Below are 18919 nucleotides of genomic sequence, written 5' to 3' on the forward strand. Positions count from 1 at the left end.
CTGGGCTCTGTTTGGCCTGCTCCTGCTGGCTATAACTCTGGGCTCTGTCTGGGCTGCTGCTGCTGGCTATATCTCTGGACTCTGTCTGGGCTGCTGCTGTTGGCTATATCTCTGGGCTCTGTCTGGGCTGCTGCTGTTGGCTATATCTCTGGACTCTGTCTGGGCTGCTACTGCTGGCTATATCTCTGGGCTCTGTCTGGCCTGCTCCTGCTGGCTATATCTCTGGGCTCTGTCTGGGCTGCTGCTGCTGGCTATATCTCTGGGCTCTGTCTGGGCTGCTGCTGGCTATATCTCTGGGCTCTGTCTGGGCTGCTTCTGGCTATATCTCTGGGCTCTGTTTGGCCTGCTCCTGCTGGCTATATCTCTGGGCTCTGTCTGGGCTGCTGCTGCTGGCTATATCTCTGGACTCTGTCTGGGCTGCTGCTGTTGGCTATATCTCTGGGCTCTGTCTGGGCTGCTGCTGTTGGCTATATCTCTGGACTCTGTCTGGGCTGCTACTGCTGGCTATATCTCTGGGCTCTGTCTGGCCTGCTCCTGCTGGCTATATCTCTGGGCTCTGTCTGGGCTGCTGCTGCTGGCTATATCTCTGGGCTCTGTCTGGGCTGCTGCTGCTGGCTATATCTCTGGGCTCTGTCTGGGCTGCTGCTGCTGGCTATATCTCTAGGCTCTGTCTGGGCTGGTGCTGCTGGCTATATCTCTGGGCTCTGTCTGGGCTGCTGCTGAAAGCTATATCTCTGGGCTCTGTCTGGGCTGCTGCTGGTTATATCTCTGGGCTCTGTTTGGGCTGATGCTACTGGCTATATCTCTGGGCTCTGTTTGGGCTGATGCTACTGTCTATATCTCTGGGCTCTGTCTGGGTTGCTACTGTCTATATCTCTGGGCTCTGTTTGGGCTGCTGCTGCTGGCTATATCTCTGGGCTCTGTTTGGGCTGCTGCTACTGTCTATATCTCTGGGCTCTGTTTGGGCTGATGCTGCTGGCTATATCTCTGGACTCTGTCTGGGCTGCTGCTGCTTGCTATATCTCTGGGCTCTGTCTGGCCTGCTCCTGCTGGCTATATCTCTGGGCTCTGTCTGGGCTGCTTCTGGCTATATCTCTGGGCTCTGTTTGGCCTGCTCCTGCTGGCTATAACTCTGGGCTCTGTCTGGGCTGCTGCTGCTGGCTATATCTCTGGACTCTGTCTGGGCTGCTGCTGTTGGCTATATCTCTGGGCTCTGTCTGGGCTGCTGCTGTTGGCTATATCTCTGGACTCTGTCTGGGCTGCTACTGCTGGCTATATCTCTGGGCTCTGTCTGGCCTGCTCCTGCTGGCTATATCTCTGGGCTCTGTCTGGGCTGCTGCTGCTGGCTATATCTCTGGGCTCTGTCTGGGCTGCTGCTGCTGGCTATATCTCTGGGCTCTGTCTGGGCTGCTGCTGCTGGCTATATCTCTGGGCTCTCTCTGGGCTGCTGCTGGCTATATCTCTGGGCTCTGTCTGGCCTGCTCCTGCTGGCTATATCTCTGGGCTCTGTCTGGGCTGCTTCTGGCTATATCTCTGGGCTCTGTTTGGCCTGCTCCTGCTGGCTATATCTCTGGGCTCTGTCTGGGCTGCTGCTGCTGGCTATATCTCTGGACTCTGTCTGGGCTGCTGCTGTTGGCTATATCTCTGGGCTCTGTCTGGGCTGCTGCTGTTGGCTATATCTCTGGACTCTGTCTGGGCTGCTACTGCTGGCTATATCTCTGGGCTCTGTCTGGCCTGCTCCTGCTGGCTATATCTCTGGGCTCTGTCTGGGCTGCTGCTGCTGGCTATATCTCTGGGCTCTGTCTGGGCTGGTGCTGCTGGCTATATCTCTGGGCTCTGTCTGGGCTGCTGCTGCTGGCTATATCTCTGGGCTCTGTCTGGGCTGCTGCTGGTTATATCTCTGGGCTCTGTTTGGGCTGATGCTACTGGCTATATCTCTGGGCTCTGTTTGGGCTGATGCTACTGTCTATATCTCTGGGCTCTGTCTGGGTTGCTACTGTCTATATCTCTGGGCTCTGTCTGGGCTGCTGCTGCTGGCTATATCTCTGGGCTCTGTCTGGGCTGCTGCTGGTTATATCTCTGGGCTCTGTTTGGCCTGCTCCTGCTGGCTATATCTCTGGGCTCTGTCTGGGCTGCTGCTGCTGGCTATATCTCTGGACTCTGTCTGGGCTGCTGCTGTTGGCTATATCTCTGGGCTCTATCTGGGCTGCTGCTGTTGGCTATATCTCTGGACTCTGTCTGGGCTGCTACTGCTGGCTATATCTCTGGGCTCTGTCTGGCCTGCTCCTGCTGGCTATATCTCTGGGCTCTGTCTGGGCTGCTGCTGCTGGCTATATCTCTGGGCTCTGTCTGGGCTGGTGCTGCTGGCTATATCTCTGGGCTCTGTCTGGGCTGCTGCTGCTGGCTATATCTCTGGGCTCTGTCTGGGCTGCTGCTGGTTATATCTCTGGGCTCTGTTTGGGCTGATGCTACTGGCTATATCTCTGGGCTCTGTCTGGGTTGCTACTGTCTATATCTCTGGGCTCTGTTTGGGCTGCTGCTGCTGGCTATATCTCTGGGCTCTGTCTGGGCTGCTGCTGCTGGCTATATCTCTGGGCTCTGTTTGGGCTGATGCTACTGGCTATATCTCTGGGCTCTGTTTGTGCTGATGCTACTGTCTATATCTCTGGGCTCGGTCTGGGTTGCTACTGTCTATATCTCTGGACTCTGTCTGGGCTGCTACTGTCTATATCTCTGGGCTCTGTCTGGGCTGCTGCTGCTGGCTATATCTCTGGGCTCTGTCTGGGCTGCTCCTGCTGGCTATATCTCTGGACTCTGTCTGGGCTGCTCCTGCTGGCTATATCTCTGGACTCTGTCTGGGCTGCTACTGTCTATATCTCTGGACTCTGTCTGGGCTGATGCTACTGTCTATATCTCTGGGCTCTGTTTGGGCTGATGCTACTGTCTATAGCTATGGGCTCTGTTTGGGCTGATGCTACTGTCTATATCTCTGGGCTCTGCCTGGGCTGATGCTACCGTCTATATCTCTGGGCTCTGTTTGGGCTGATGCTACTGTCTATATCTCTGGGCTCTGTTTGGGCTGATGCTACTGTCTATATCTCTGGGCTCTGTTTGGGTTGCTACTGTCTATATCTCTGGGCTCTGTCTGGGCTGCTACTGTCTATATCTCTGGGCTCTGTTTGGGCTGATGCTACTGTCTATATCTCTGGGCTCTGTTTGGGCTGATGCTACTGGCTTTATCTCTGGGCTCTGTTTGGGCTGATGCTACTGTCTATATCTCTGGGCTCTGTCTGGGTTGCTACTGTCTATATCTCTGGGCTCTGTCTGGGCTGCTACTGTCTATATCTCTGGGCTCTGTTTGGGCTGATGCTACTGTCTATATCTCTGGGCTCTGTTTGCGCTGATGCTACTGTCTATGTCTCTGGACTCTGTCTGGGCTGATGCTACTGTCTATAGCTATGGGCTCTGTTTGGGCTGATGCTACTGTCTATATCTCTGGGCTCTGTCTGGGTTGCTACTGTCTATATCTCTGGGCTCTGTCTGGGCTGCTACTGTCTATATCTCTGGGCTCTGTTTGTGCTGATGCTACTGTCTATATCTCTGGGCTCTGATTGGGCTGATGCTACTGGCTATATCTCTGGGCTCTGTCTGGGTTGCTACTGTCTATATCTCTGGGCTCTGTCTGGGCTGCTACTGTCTATATCTCTGGGCTCTGTTTGGGCTGATGCTACTGTCTATATCTCTGGGCTCTGTTTGGGCTGATGCTACTGTCTATAGCTATGGGCAGAGGGAGCAGGAGCAACAGCCTAGAGGGCCAGACGGCTGGGTGTTTGGCTCAAAAGTTGATTAATGTTGATTACAATGTTTATTAATTTATGTCAACTCCATAAATAAATGAGTACGTCGACATTCAGTATAAGGATGCGTGTTTGGTCTGTAGTGTACCTCAGGCTACATATAGAGGGGCAGTAAGGCCTCTAAAACTCACTATTTACTAGATTGCAGTGTGATGTCAGTCAGAGAAAATGGGGGAAGCTCTTTCCTACAGATACGTATAACAGGTGTGAAATGGCTAGGTAGTTAGCATCGGCCTAGTAGCGTTTCAATCGTTGCCGCCACTCGCTCTGAGACCTTGAAGGAGTTGTTTGCCTTACCCTGCAAGGGCCAAGGCTTTTGTGGAGCGATAGGTAATGATGATTTGCGGGTGACCATTGTTGATGTGTTCATAGCGTCCCTGGTTCAAACCCAGCTTGGGGCAAGGAGAGGGACAGAAGCAACACTGTTACGTACGCATACTGTAAACTTTCACTGGGTTGCATCAGTCAGGGCTGACAGGACAGCACACTGCAATCCCTGCAACCCCTTTGTTTGGCTTGTTAAAATGCATAAACATCACACCACCTAAAATCTACCTTAACTTTTTATTTTTTTAATTGCTGAAAACAATACAGGCTTTAATCATTTTAACATTTAGTTTCCCAACCTGGACTCACTGGTAAACAATACAGGCTTTAATCATTTTAACGTTTAGTTTCCCAACCTGGACTCACCAGTAGATACAATATAGTACATGTAAATCCGGGACCCTCCATTTTGTATGATATGTTACGTTACAGAAAGTATTCACACCCCTTTGACTGTTTTACACATTTTGTTGTGTTCCAGCCTGAATTTAAAATGGATTAAATGTAGATGTTGTGTTCCAGCCTGAATTTTAAATGGATTAAATGTAGATGTTGTGTTCCAGCCTGAATTTAAAATGGATTAAATGTAGATGTTGTGTTCCAGCCTGAATTTAAAATGGATTAAATGTAGATGTTGTGTTCCAGCCTGAATGTAAAATGGATTAAATGTAGATGTTGTGTTCCAGCCTGAATGTAAAATGGATTAAATGTAGATGTTGTGTTCCAGCCTGAATTTAAAATGGATTAAATGTAGATGTTGTGTTCCAGCCTGAATTTAAAATGGATTAAATGTAGATGTTGTGTTCCGGCCTGAATTTAAAATGGATTAAATGTAGATGTTGTGTTCCGGCCTGAATTTAAAATGGATTAAATGTAGATGTTGTGTTCCAGCCTGAATTTAAATGGATTAAATGTAGATGTTGTGTTCCAGCCTGAATTTAAAATGGATTAAATGTAGATGTTGTGTTCCAGTCTGAATTTAAAATGGATTAAATGTAGATGTTGTGTCACTAGCCTACACAACACCCCATAATGTCCAAGTGGAATTATGTTTTTAGAAAAAAAAAATGTATTGAGACAATAAGTATTGAACCCCTTTGTTAGAACAAGCCTAAATAAGTTCAGGAGTAAAAATAGGCTTAACAAGTCACATAAAAAGTTGCATGGACTCACTCTGTGTGCAATTATATTGTTTGATGTGATTTTTTAATGACTAACTCATCTCTGTACCCTACACATACAATTCATTATCTGTAAGGTCCCTCGGTCGAGCAGTGCATTTCAAACACATATTCAACCACAAAGACCAGGGAGGTTTTTTTATATGAAAAGAAATGCAATAGAACTAAGCACAGGAAAAACCCTAGAGGAAAACCTTGTTCGATCTGCTTTCCAACAGACACTGGGAGAAAAACTCACCTTTTAGCAGGACAATAACCTAAAACATAAGGCCAAATATACACTGGAGTTGCTTACCAAGATGACATTGAATGTTCCGGAGTGGCCTAGATACAGTTTTGACTTAAATCGGCCTGAAAATATATGGCAAGACCAGAAAATGGTTGTCGAGCAATGGTCAACAACCAATTTGACAGAGATTGAAGAATTTAAAAAATAATAATATGCAAATATTGCACAATCCAGGTGTTGAAAGATCTTAGAGATTTACCCAGAAAGACTCACAGCTATAATCGCTGCCAAATGTTATTCTAACATGTATTGACTCAGGGGTGTGAATAACTCTGTAAATGAGATATTTCTGTATTTCATTTTCAATAAATTTGCTAAAATTACTAAAAATATGTTTTCACTTTGTCATTATAGGGTATTGTGTGTAGATGGGTGAGCAAAGAATGTAGTCAATCTATATTTGAATTCAAGCTGTAACACAACAAAATGTGTAATAAGTCAAAGGGTAAGACACCTCTCTGAATGCATTGTACGTATACATTTACGGATGTCCATCATCCATTTCGTACGATCTGTTACGAATTACAATTCATACAAATTGTTACGAATATTGCAAAACGTATGATATGTTACGAATTCCAGTTTGTTGGCGCTGACCTTAGATGGTGGTTACGTAACACTAACGTTAGCTACGTGGTTAACACTAACATTAGCTAGGTGGCTAACGTTAGCTAGGTGGCTAATGTTAGCTAGGCTAGGGGTTAGGGGTTAGGGTTAGAAGTTAGGTTAAAGCAGGGCTCTCCAACCCTGTTCCTGGAGAACTACCCTCCTGTAGATTTTCACACCAATCCCAGTTGTGACTAACCTGATTCATCTTATCAACCAGCTAATTATTAGAATCAGGTGCGCTTTATACAACCACCCATTCTCCCCGAATAACCATCCTACTTTTGTTTTTGCCTTAAGTAACCTTCTGTGTTATTTAACCATACCATACCAAACATAACATATCATACCATTTTGAGTGTCCCGGATTTAAATGTACCATGTTACGTCTAGTCTATGAGACCGGGCTGAGTTTCCACCATGTTTACTGTGTGTTGTTATGTAGTTCCCTCCTCCCCTGTGTATGTGAGTAGTGCTGCAGCACATTTTTTCATGTGCTGTGGAGAAGAGTTCACCTCCTAAACAGTGCTGAGCTACAGTACACAGACACAGCTGCGTCTCCAGGCTATTTCTGGTCCTGTCCTACTCATTCCCTAAAGACTAAAGCCAAAAAATCAGCAGGATGTGTGAGGCACGGGAGGTCAGTGGCACCTTAATTGGGGAGGTCGGGCTCGTGATAATGGCTGGAGTGGAATTGGTGGAATGGTATCAAATACTGATTCCATTCCATTTGCTCCGTTCCAGCCATTCTTATGAGCCATCCTCCCCTCAGCAGCCTCCACTGGTGTGAGGGCTGCTGTGAATCACCCAGGTGGCTGGTCCATTAGCTACACTACAGGCAGGTAGGTAACCAGGTGATGCTGCATAATACATGGACACAATTGACTAATCTTCTGTGTGGTGCAGATGTATCGAAGGTCAGCTGGCTTTTCCCTGTGACGTCAACGAGATCATTTTGCTCTGAACCTCTAAAACATAGAAGCCCAGATTTGAGGTTTTATAGTTTAGTCATGCTGCTTCATGGTGGAGGCACAGTCAAATCTCAGTACAATTCTTGGGTGTATAGAAGGACAAGCTATACATTCAGAGACAGCTGAAGTGTCTTTGTGTTTTGGTGTGTCTCAGCCCAGAGGAGAGGAAAGGAGAGGAGAGGAGAGGAGAAGAGAAGAGGAGAGGAGAGGAGAGGAGAAGAGGAGGAGAGGAGAGGAGAAGAGGAGGAGAGGAGAGGAGAAGAGGAGAGGAGAAGAGGAGAGGAGAGGAGAAGAGGAGAGGAGAAGAGGAGAAGAGGAGGAGAGGAGAGGAGAAGAGGAGAAGAGAGGAGAGGAGAAGAGGAGAGTAGAGGAGGTACCCGAGTTGTGTTTACATGTCTGCTAGTGCCTGCAGCCTGGATCCCAGCTGAGCACCAAGATGTTCACATTAACACTACAGCATATTTAACAGGACTGCATTTAGCTGTTCTCAGAAGCCAGGCCAGGCCTAGTCTTCCAGGAACCCAGGAGGAGAGAGAGAAGAATCACAAGGGCCCTGTTTGAATAAAGACTTCTCTATCCTTTCTGCCTTGAGGAAATAACTGATCTGATGAGGTTGGATTGGTGAATGTAGTAACCTTGTTTTGATCTATCCCATTACTTATGAGTCAATGATTACCTCAAGGAGACGGAAGAAGGATGGAATCTATAAAGTGTTCAATGAAGTGCAGTCAAAGCGTGATTATATGATGTGGTACTTAAGAGGCAGGAGTTTATCCCACGGGGGAAAGTGTCACTCCGATGTAATAAACACTTTCAGGGTAAACACACAGAAATCCTCTGTTGTGACTGGGCTGGGTTTTAGAGGGTGCCCTAGAGTGCCCATGTGAGTTAAAGAGGTCGTGACTAGTACAGTCAATGTTGGTTGTATTGAGTGTTCTCTTACCGTGAGCTCCAAGGCTTCGCTGAAGAGGCCATTCCGTTTGCTGTGGAGGAAGGCATTAGAGCTTCCTGTCTTGGATATTCGTATCCTGGCCAGACGTGCTTTCTGGAAGACAGAGAAACCATGGAAACCAAAGATCAGTCCCCTCACACCACCAACCAAGTTAAATCATAAATGGCTATGCACAGCGCAAACATTTGATGCAGACCTGATATCAATGCATATTAAAGCACATATTAGGAGGGTAATGTCACAACGTCTTTTCAATGTTTAACATTGCAGTCTGTGTTTCTTGTGTAATAGACTTGCTAAATTGCGCCTTGAAATGCATTGCTTTTGTTTATGTAGAATAAATCAATGAAATGTCCACTGCCTTAAAGTGTTATGACTACAACCCTGACCATCAGTGTGTGTGTCTGTCTGCACACATCTCTTCTCATCTACAGGAAACACAGTATAAGGAGGGTTGGTGTGCAGCCACCTCTCTCTCTCTCTCTCTCTCTCTCTCTCCCTCCCTCCCTGTCACTCTCTCTCTCTCCCTGTCACTCTCTCCATCTCTCTCTCTCTCTCTCTCTATATATATCTCTCTCTGTCTGTCTGTCTGTCTCTCTCTCTCTCTGTGTTTCTTTCTCTCTCTCTGTCTCTCTCTCTCTCTCCTGTCAAGGACAGAGACAGAGAGATAAAAGAAGGAGCAAAAGAAGGCAATGTGATTTCTCAATGCATCAATAACAAGCAATACACAATGTCTGCTTGCAAAAGGTCTGGCAAGAGTTTACGCTCAGACAAGCTGGCCAGCATTCTCAATCTTGTTTATGCTCCCAGAGACAGGTATTAAGCAGAGGTGTTCTTGCACACACACATGCCTCCTCCTCTCCATACTGTTCTCTTTCTCTTTTGCCCTCCATCCTCTCTTATAATAGTTTTTTCCTCTCAATCTTTTCTCACTTTCTTTTCTTTCTCCCCTTATCTGTTACTGTCTCCTGGCCTCTCTCTGCCCCTCCCTCTCTCATGCTCCTTTGTGCCAGCTTAGACATCCCAGAGGTCTCTAGGATGACCCTCTTCCTCGTCTCGCTCTGAGCTCAGCCAATGAGCTCAGCTCTCTGGGGTCACCAGGCAAACACTTCCAGCCACCATGGAAATGGTTACTGGGGGTAATGGAGGAGGTGTGAAAACATACCCTGCTAGAATGTATCCACTTTTATTGAGAGTGATGGGGGGGGGAGCTAGAGAGAGAGAGGGAGTAAAAGAGAGAGGGAGGAGAGATCGAGAGAGAGAGAGTATTTAGGGCCACTGGGACCCAGAACCTGTGTCTCTGGTCCAGATTTGCTCTCAGACAGTGCTGAGAGGCAGGACAGATTTGAGGATGGATTTCTGCTGAAGCATCATTGAGAAAACATAGGAGGATACTGGCTTTTATTAATGAATTACTTAATGTATTTATTACACACAAGGAACATGGACACAAAGCTAGAGCATCGACAGATCATAATAATGGTTGGTATTTAAAAAAACTGGTGTTTGATTCCATTCCATGTATTCCGCTTCAGCCATTACTATGAGCCCGTCCTCCCCAATTAAGGTGGCACCGGCCACCTTTGGTATACTTCCAATGAATAGCCTATAGCTCAGAGAAACTTAACTTCAAGAGTAACTAAACTTCAAGTTAGGTTTTAAACTCCTCAGCACAACACTTGGTGAGGAGAACTTAAAAAGCTACTATGATGAAAATTAAAAGCAGAAAGAGAGAGTGGTAGTGTATTTGGATTAGTAGGAAGTAGAGCAGAAAGAGAGAGTGGTAGTGTATTTGGATTAGTAGGAAGTAGAGCAGAAAGAGAGAGTGGTTGTGTATTTGGATTAGTAGGAAGTAGAGCAGAAAGAGAGAGTGGTAGTGTATTTGGATTAGTAGGAAGTAGAGCAGAAAGAGAGAGTGGTAGTGTATTTGGATTAGTAGGAAGTAGAGCAGAAAGAGAGAGTGGTAGTGTATTTGGATTAGTAGGAAGTAGAGCAGAAAGAGACAGGATGGAGGGATGCCTCAAGGCCTGCCCTGGAACGACTGCTCAGGAGAGAACCACATCTGAATAGGTATCCCCCCCCCCCCACACACACACACCTCCCACTGCAGATTTGTGAAAATGGAAAGCATGGGGCGTGTGAGAGAGACTGAAGGAAGGAAGCACTGGGCTGTAGCGAATTTTGATTTAGAGCGAGTCACGTCATCAGACAGCTTTCCCTTCCTCTCTCTCTCTCTGTCTCTCTCTCTGTCACTCTCTCTGTCTCTCTCTCTGTCTCTCTCTCTGTCACTCTCTCTGTCACTCTCTCTGCCACTCTCTCTGTCACTCTCTCTGTCACTCTCTCTGCCACTCTCTCTGTCACTCTGTCTCTCTGTCTCTCTCCCTCTGTAACTCTGTCTCTCTCTCTGTCACTCTCTCTGTCACTCTCTCTGTCTCTCTCTCTGTCACTCTCTCTGTCACTCTCTCTGCCACTCTCTCTGTCACTCTGTCTCTCTGTCTCTCTCCCTCTGTAACTCTGTCTCTCTCTCTGTCACTCTCTCTGTCACTCTGTCTCTCTCTGTCTCTCTCTCTGTCACTCTGTCTCTCTCTCTCTCTCTCTCTCTGTAACTCTGTCTCTCTCTCTGTCACTCTCTCTCTCTCTCTCTCTCTCTCTCTGTCTCTCTCTCTCTCTCTCTCTCTGTCACTCTCTCTCTCTCTCTCTGTCTCTCTCTCTCTCTCTGTCACTCTGTCTCTCTCTCTCTCTCTGTCTCTCTCTCTGTCTCTCTCTGTCACTCTGTCTCTCTCTCTCTCTTTGTCTCTCTCTCTGTCACTCTGTCTCTCTCTCTGTCACTCTGTCTCTCTCTCTCTCTCTGTCTCTCTCTGTGTCACTCTGTCTCTGTCACTCTCGGTCTCTCTCTGTCTCTCTCTCTCTGTCTCTCTCTCTCTCTGTCACTCTCAGTCTCTCTCTGTCTCTCTCTGTCACTCTTGGTCTCTCTCTGTCTCTCTGTCACTCTCTCTCTATTAGTAAGAGGTTAGACTCTTACCAACACCACTCAGTGAGAAAACAGTTTCACTCAGCACTGATTGAACTCTCAGTGGAACAATCTAAAATGTTGAGCTGTGTATATGTTTCATACGGACACAATCCTCTTTTTAGCTTCAAGTGCTTCGGCAGTACAAAAGTAGAAAACTTGATTCATTTCCGCCAGGGGAGACAATCTCAGGTATAGACTCAAGGTCTGTCTGCTCTGGCAGGATGTTGGTTGTGTTTCTCTTCCACATTGCCAGGCTGATTAAAAGGTAGTGTCTGACTCTCTGTCTCTCTTTGTCTCTCTCACCTCTCTCTGCCTCCCCCCTCTCTCTCCCCTCTCTCTCTCTCTTTCCCCCCTCTCCCTCTCTCTCGCCCCCTCTCTCCCCCATCTCTCTCTCCCCCCTCTCTTTCTCTCTCCCCCTCTCTTTCTCACTCCCCCCTCTCCCTCTCCCCCCTCTCTCTCTATCCCCCCCCTCTCTGTATCTCTCTCAATTCAATTTAAGGGCTTTATTGGCATGATAAACATATGTTTACATTGCCAAAACAAGTGATGTAGATAATACACAAAAGTGAAATAAACAATAACAATTAACAGTAAACATTACACTCACAAAATAATAAAGACATTTAAAATGTCATAGTATGTCTATATACAGTGTTGTTATGATGTGCAAATAGTTAAAGTACAAAATGGAAAATAAATAAAAATAAATATGGGTTGTATTTACAATGGTGTTCGTTCTTCACTGGTTGCCCTTTTCTTGTGGCAACAGGTAACACATATTGCTGCTGTGATGGCACACTGTGATATTTCACCCAGTAGAGTTTGGGAGTTTATCAAAATTGGGTTTGTTTTCGAATTCTTTGTGGATCTGTGTAATCTGAGGGAAGTATGTGTTTCTAATGTGGTCATACATCTCTCTCTCTCTGTCACGCCCTGATCTGATCCACCCGTCCTTGTGCTTGTCTCCACCCATCCAGGTGTCGACCATCTTCCCCACTTATCCTCTGGGTATTTATATCAGTGTTTTCTGTCTGTCTGTGCCAGTTCATCTTGTTTGTCAAGCTTACCAGCGGTTTCCCTGTCAGCTCCTGTCTTTTCCCAGCCTCTCTTTATCTCATCCTCCTGGTTTTTGACCCTTGCCTGTCCCTGACCCTGTACCCACCCTCCTGACCACTCTGCCTGTCCCTGACCCTGTAGCCACCCTCCTGACCACTCTGCCTGTCCCTGTCCCTGACCCTGTAGCCACCCTCCTGACCACTCTGCCTGTCCCTGACCCTGTACCCACCCTCCTGACCACTCTGCCTGTCCCTGACCCTGTACCCACCCTCCTGACCACTCTGCCTGTCCCTGACCCTGTACCCACCCTCCTGACCACTCTGCCTGTCCTGACCCTGTAGCCACCCTCCTGACCACTCTGCCTGTCCCTGACCCTGTAGCCACCCTCCTGACCACTCTGCCTGTCCTGACCCTGTAGCCACCCTCCTGACCACTCTGCCTGTCCCTGACCCTGTACCCACCCTCATGACCACTCTGCCTGTCCCTGACCCTGTACCCACCCTCATGACCACTCTGCCTGTCCCTGACCCTGTACCCACCCTCCTGACCACTCTGCCTGTCCCTGACCCTGAACCTGCCTGCCGTCCTGTACCTTAGCTCCACCTCTGGATTATCGACCCCTGCCTGACTTGACCTGTCGTTTTCCGGCCCCTGTTGTTACAATAAACATTGTTACTTCAGTCTGCACTTGGGTCTTACCTTGATACCTGATAGTCTGTCTCTCACTCTCTCGCTTATGTTGGAGGAAACAGGAAATGTGGAGTGAGAAGAGACATACATACGCATGACCGAGAAGAGAGAGAGGGAGAAAGAAAGGCAGTATTGAGAAACCGACCGCCCAAGTTTAGGACAGTCTGAGTCAGAAACACAGAGCTCAGCTCTCACCTTGGTTCTCCTTTGTTTCTCTCTCTCTCTCTCTCTCTCTCAGTCTCTCTCTCAGTCTCTCTCTCTCTCTCTCTCTCTCTCTCTCTCTCTCTTCCTCTCTCCTATGTCTTTCTTGGGTAAATAGCTCTTGAAAGATGGAGTCACCATGAATCATCAATTAGCTTATCCTTTACAATCAAAATCACAACCTGCTGTTCATTACAGCCTTCCTGAGCTCATAGGCAGAACAAAACAGAACACAAGGTCAGAGACCAGACAAGACACACAGACACTCCTCCTCTGTGAACTCTGTATGGTTTTGTTACTCTGAAGAGAAACCTGTAGCGTTGTAATGTATTGTTTCATGGTGCAAGGAGAGTGAAGGATACAACAGGCCTGTCACTGAGCTCAGGTCCAGATGGATGCTTCATTAGTAATGGGAGCCCAGAGCAGCTAACAATTAGAGCAGAATGAAGACGGATGGGAGAAGGCAGAGGGAAGGAGGAGGAGGAGGGAAGCAAGAGGAGTGAGGGAAGGAGGAGGGAAGATGGAAGGAAAAGGAGGAGGAGAGACGGAGGAGGAAGGAGGGAAGGAGGAGGAAGGAGGGAAGGAGGAGGAAGGAGGTAAGGAGGAGGAAGGAGGGAAGGATGAGGGAGGAGGGAAGAAGGAGGAAGGATGGGGGAGGGAAGGATGAGGGAGGAAAGGAGGAGGAGGGAAGGAGGGAAGGAGGAGGAGGGAAGGAGGAGAGAGGAGGGAAGGATGAGGGATGAGGGAAGGATGAGGGAGGAGGGAAGGAGGAGGAAGGATGGGGGAGGGAAGGATGAGGGAGGGGAAGGAGGAGGAGGGAAGGAGGGAAGGAGGAGGGAGGAGGGAAGGATGAGGGAGGAGGGAAGGATGAGGGAGGAGGGAAGGAGGAGGAAGGATGGGGAGGGAAGGATGAGGGAGGGAAGGAGGAGGAGGGAAGGAGGGAAGGAGGAGGAGGGAAGGATGAGGGAGGAGGGAAAGAGGAGGAGGGAAAGAGGAGGAGGGAAGGAGGAAGGATGAAGGAGGGAAGGAGGATGGAAGGAGGATGGAGGAGGGGGAGGGATGGAGGAGGAAGAGAGAAGGAGGAGGGAAGGAGGAGGTAAGGAAGATTGAGCTAGAGAAGCAGGGAGGAGGGAAGGAGGATGGGGCGATGGTGACAGCATGATCTTGTCTAGGAGGAGGAGGGGGGAGATGGTGACAGCATGATCTTGTCTAGGAGGAGGAGGGGGAGATGGTGACAGCATGATCATGTCTAGGAGGAGGAGGGGGGAGATGGTGACAGCATGATCTTGTCTAGGAGGAGGAGGGGGAGATGGTGACAGCATGATCTTGTCTAGGAGGAGGAGGGGGAGATGGTGACAGCATGATCTTGTCTAGGAGGAGGAGGGGGGAGATGGTGACAGCATGATCTTGTCTAGGAGGAGGAGGGGGAGATGGTGACAGCATGATCTTGTCTAGGAGGAGGAGGGGGGAGATGGTGACAGCATGATCTTGTCTAGGAGGAGGAGGGGGAGATGGTGACAGCATGATCTTGTCTAGGAGGAGGAGGGGGGAGATGGTGACAGCATGATCTTGTCTAGGAGGAGGAGGGGGAGATGGTGACAGCATGATCTTGTCTAGGAGGAGGAGGGGGAGATGGTGACAGCATGATCTTGTCTAGGAGGAGGAGGGGGGAGATGGTGACAGCATGATCTTGTCTAGGAGGAGGAGGGGGAGATGGTGACAGCATGATCTTGTCTAGGAGGAGGAGGGGGGAGATGGTGACAGCATGATCTTGTCTAGGAGGAGGAGGGGGGAGATGGTGACAGCATGATCTTGTCTAGGAGGAGGAGGGGGGAGATGGTGACAGCATGATCTTGTCTAGGAGGAGGAGGGGGGAGATGGTGACAGCATGATCTTGTCTATTCTCCTCTTTTTTCTTCCCTTCACTCTTCATTGTATTCCTCTCCTCTCCTCTCTTTAATTATTTATTCCTCTACATTCTTATTTTTTCTCTCTCCTGTTTTATTCTTTATTTTTATCTTCTTCTCCTCTCTAGTTAATGGATGAACAAATGAACACTTCAATACATGAGGGTAGTGTATTGTCATCCAGCAGTTAGCTACCATGGGGCATTAATCAATAGCGTGTGTCAAAGTATGTTCTGGCTATTATGGTGTCTTTAAACCCTGTGGTATGATCATTACCAGACCCCGGGGGCAGGAGAGGGGAACAGCAGCCTAATGATGATGACTCTATCATACAGTAGGCTACACTCCTCCTGTAGACAGACAGACAGGCAGACAGGCAGACAGACAGACAGACAGACAGAGAGACAGACAGACAGACAGACAGATAGACAGATAGACAGGCAGGCAGGCAGACAGACAGACAGACAGACCACATAATCTATCAAAACTACAGTATGACTAACTTCAGCTCTGAGCTGCACCATAAGAGCCTTCTTTACATTGCCATACACTGTCATTAGGGTGACGTAACAGCTGTCTTTGAGGTGATTTAAAACATGTCACTAGGGTGATGTAACAGCTGTCTTTGAGGGGATTTAAAACATGTCACTAGGGTGATGTAACAGCTGTCGTTAAGGTGATATAACACATGTCACTAGGGTGATGTAACAGCTGTCTTTGAGGGGATTTAAAACATGTCACTAGGGTAATGTAACAACTGTCGTTAAGGTGATATAACACATGTCACTAGGTTGACATAACAGCTGTCGTTAAGGTGATTTAAAACATGTCACTAGGGTGACGTAACAGCTGCCATTAAGGTGATATAACACATGTCACTAGGGTGATGTAACAGCTGTCATTAAGGTGATATAACACATGTCACTAGGTTGACATAACAGCTGTCGTTAAGGTGATATAACACATGTCACTAGGGTGATGTAACAGCTGTCATTAAGGTGATATGATATAACACATGTCACTAGGGTGATGTAACAGCTGTCATTAAGGTGATATAACACATGTCACTAGGGTGATGTAACAGCTGTCGTTAAGGTGACATAACACACGTCACTAGGGTGATGTAACAGCTGTCATTAAGGTGATATAACACATGTCACTAGGGTGATGTAACAGCTGTCGTTAAGGTGATATAACACATGTCACTAGGGTGATGTAACAGCTGTCGTTAAGGTGACATAACACATGTCACTAGGTTGACATAACAGCTGTCGTTAAGGTGACATAACACATGTCACTAGGGTGATGTAACAGCTGTCATTAAGGTGATATAACACATGTCACTAGGGTGATGTAACAGCTGTCGTTAAGGTGACATAACACATGTCACTAGGTTGACACAGTAACACGTCATCAGGGGCAGTCTGTTCACCTAGGGGTTTTTAAAACAGCTTAGCGATGCTGTTATTCATCAGTTGGAACGTCTTCTCTTCTTCTTTTCTTCCAGCTGTCAGTACAGTGGTTCGAACAGCTTCGTATTATACAACTACCAATCAGCAACGTGTTGAAACTCTTGGGGTATCCATAAAGGCAATTCATTTACAGCAGCTCCAAACAAATAGCCACAGCCATGCTAAATTAACATGACTCCCATGGCAATATTGTTTTATGGCCGGGTATTGTATGTGTCAATACTAATAAAACATTTTGGGCTAAATTAATGCCAGAGGACACAACAGTAATGTATATTACTAACGGTTTAGCAACAACAGACATTGGTGTTTTTCTGGGATATAAGGTGCTAGGGTTCTGACTCTATCAGAATGGAATAGGTGTGTGTGTTTGGTATTTGAGTGTGTATTTTGTTATTGGGGTGGGATACTGCACTGCGGCTGACTCAGAAAGGAAAGGGGGACACACCAAGGTCAGGTATCTGACAGGAACTATAACACACACACCTATGCTCTCCGCAACACCTCATGTGGGAGAGAGCTATTTCAGGAAAGAATGTACCATTAGGACAAATATCACCTACGGCTCTTCCCCTCTTTCTCCCTCTTCCCCTCTCTCACCTTTCTCTTTACCCCCTCTCTCTTTCTCCCCCCCAACTCGCCCTCTCTGTGTACACGACACCTATTTGTCTCAGAGTGCTTGGGTTTGATGGATATGAGTGCTCACTCTCGGCAGACAGGTGGTTAGTTGAAGCTGGGCAGTATGCTGGGACCACGAGCAAACCTGCCACAGTGCTTCAGACAGGTTCAAACGGCTTTAAACATTATCCCAGGCCCCTCACACTGAGATGGATGAGGAAGAGGATTGGAAAGAGAGGAGTGGAGACACTCTGTGCCTGAGTGTTGCATGTGTACAAGCCACCAACACACAATCCCAACCCAAACCAATGTCCCAGCATAGAATGGTACATCACATCACATGACATAACAACATGATCTGTCATCACTAGCCATCCCCAAAATCAAAACAAACACTATCACACATGCACACACACACACACACACACACACACACACACACACACACACACACACACACACACACACACACACACACACACACACACACACACGCTCACTCAAACAAACAAACACAGCCAACACTGCTGTCCAATGTTACAGAGACATTGAACTACTGGTCACTTTCTGTTTCACACTGTGTATTTAAATATTGTATTCTCAACATAGCTCTTTCTAATGTTTCTCCTACTGCACAGTACATTGTAGTTCCACTGTTTATACACACCTCATATGTAATATGTACTGTATTCTTGTCCTAGCTCATTCTAATATATCTACTGCCTACAGTATCATTCCTAGTATATCATGTGTAAATTATTCAGGTGTAGCCTACATACATATAGATTGAAGTTTGATTACTGATACAAGGCTATTTGGGCTGTTAATTGGATTCGTCCCGACGTTCTTGATTTCAATTTTTTAATTAACTTTTTTACAATATTTTAAATTATTTATAATTACTTGTTTAACAGTCTACCGCATTGTTAGGAGCTAATAACAGAAGCATTTCACTACACCCGCTATAACATCTGCTAAACTGTGTATGCGACCAATAAACTTTGATTTGATTTGTCTTAATGCCCTCTAACAAGGATTACCATTCTCTGTCTTTATGATGCTAGCTGATGCAGTTGCCCAATTTGGCCCCTGGACATGCTGCGACCAATCACATCATCGCTTTACAGGAACTCATTAGCATACATTATCTTGCACCACTGAGTGGAGAACTGGACCAGCTAACACTCAGAGGGCATGAACAGCCTCCGGCATCCCATACACACACGCAGAACATCCCACACACACACGCAGAACATCCCACACACACACGCACAACATTCCACACACACACGCAGAACATCCTATACACACACGCACAACATCCCATACACACACACAGAACATCCTATACACACACGCAGAACATCCCACACACACACGCAGAACATCCCACACACACACGCACAACATCCCACACACACACGCAGAACATCCAACACACACACGCACAACATCCCATACACACACGCAGAACATCCTATACACACACGCAGAACATCCCACACACGCACGCACAACATCCCACACACACACACGCAGAACATCCCACACACGCACGCACAACATCCCACACACACACGCAGAACATCCCACACACACACGCACAATATCCCATACACACACGCACGCACAACATCCCACACACACACGCAGAACATCCAACACACACATGCACAACATCCCATACACACACGCAGAACATCCTATACACACACGCACAACAGGTTAGCTGGCCAGCTATTGTCGTTCTTTTAACGTAGCTAGCCAGCTAGCCCCCGA

At 47.3% G+C, this 18919-nt stretch overlaps 1 protein-coding gene across 1 annotated transcript in view; it reads right to left on the reverse strand.

Annotated features, from left to right (window-relative positions):
- Positions 1–18919, reverse strand: part of kcnd3 (potassium voltage-gated channel, Shal-related subfamily, member 3) — a 302565-nt gene that overhangs the window by 33402 nt on the left and 250244 nt on the right. The window contains exon 4 of the mRNA XM_064956447.1: positions 8175–8276. Within this exon, the coding sequence (XP_064812519.1) occupies positions 8175–8276 (102 nt within the window). The remainder of the gene's footprint in view (positions 1–8174; positions 8277–18919) is intronic.

The sequence above is a fragment of the Oncorhynchus masou genome, chromosome 33, assembly GCF_036934945.1.
Source record: "Oncorhynchus masou masou isolate Uvic2021 chromosome 33, UVic_Omas_1.1, whole genome shotgun sequence".
In the NCBI taxonomy this organism is placed as follows: Eukaryota; Metazoa; Chordata; class Actinopteri; order Salmoniformes; family Salmonidae; genus Oncorhynchus; species Oncorhynchus masou.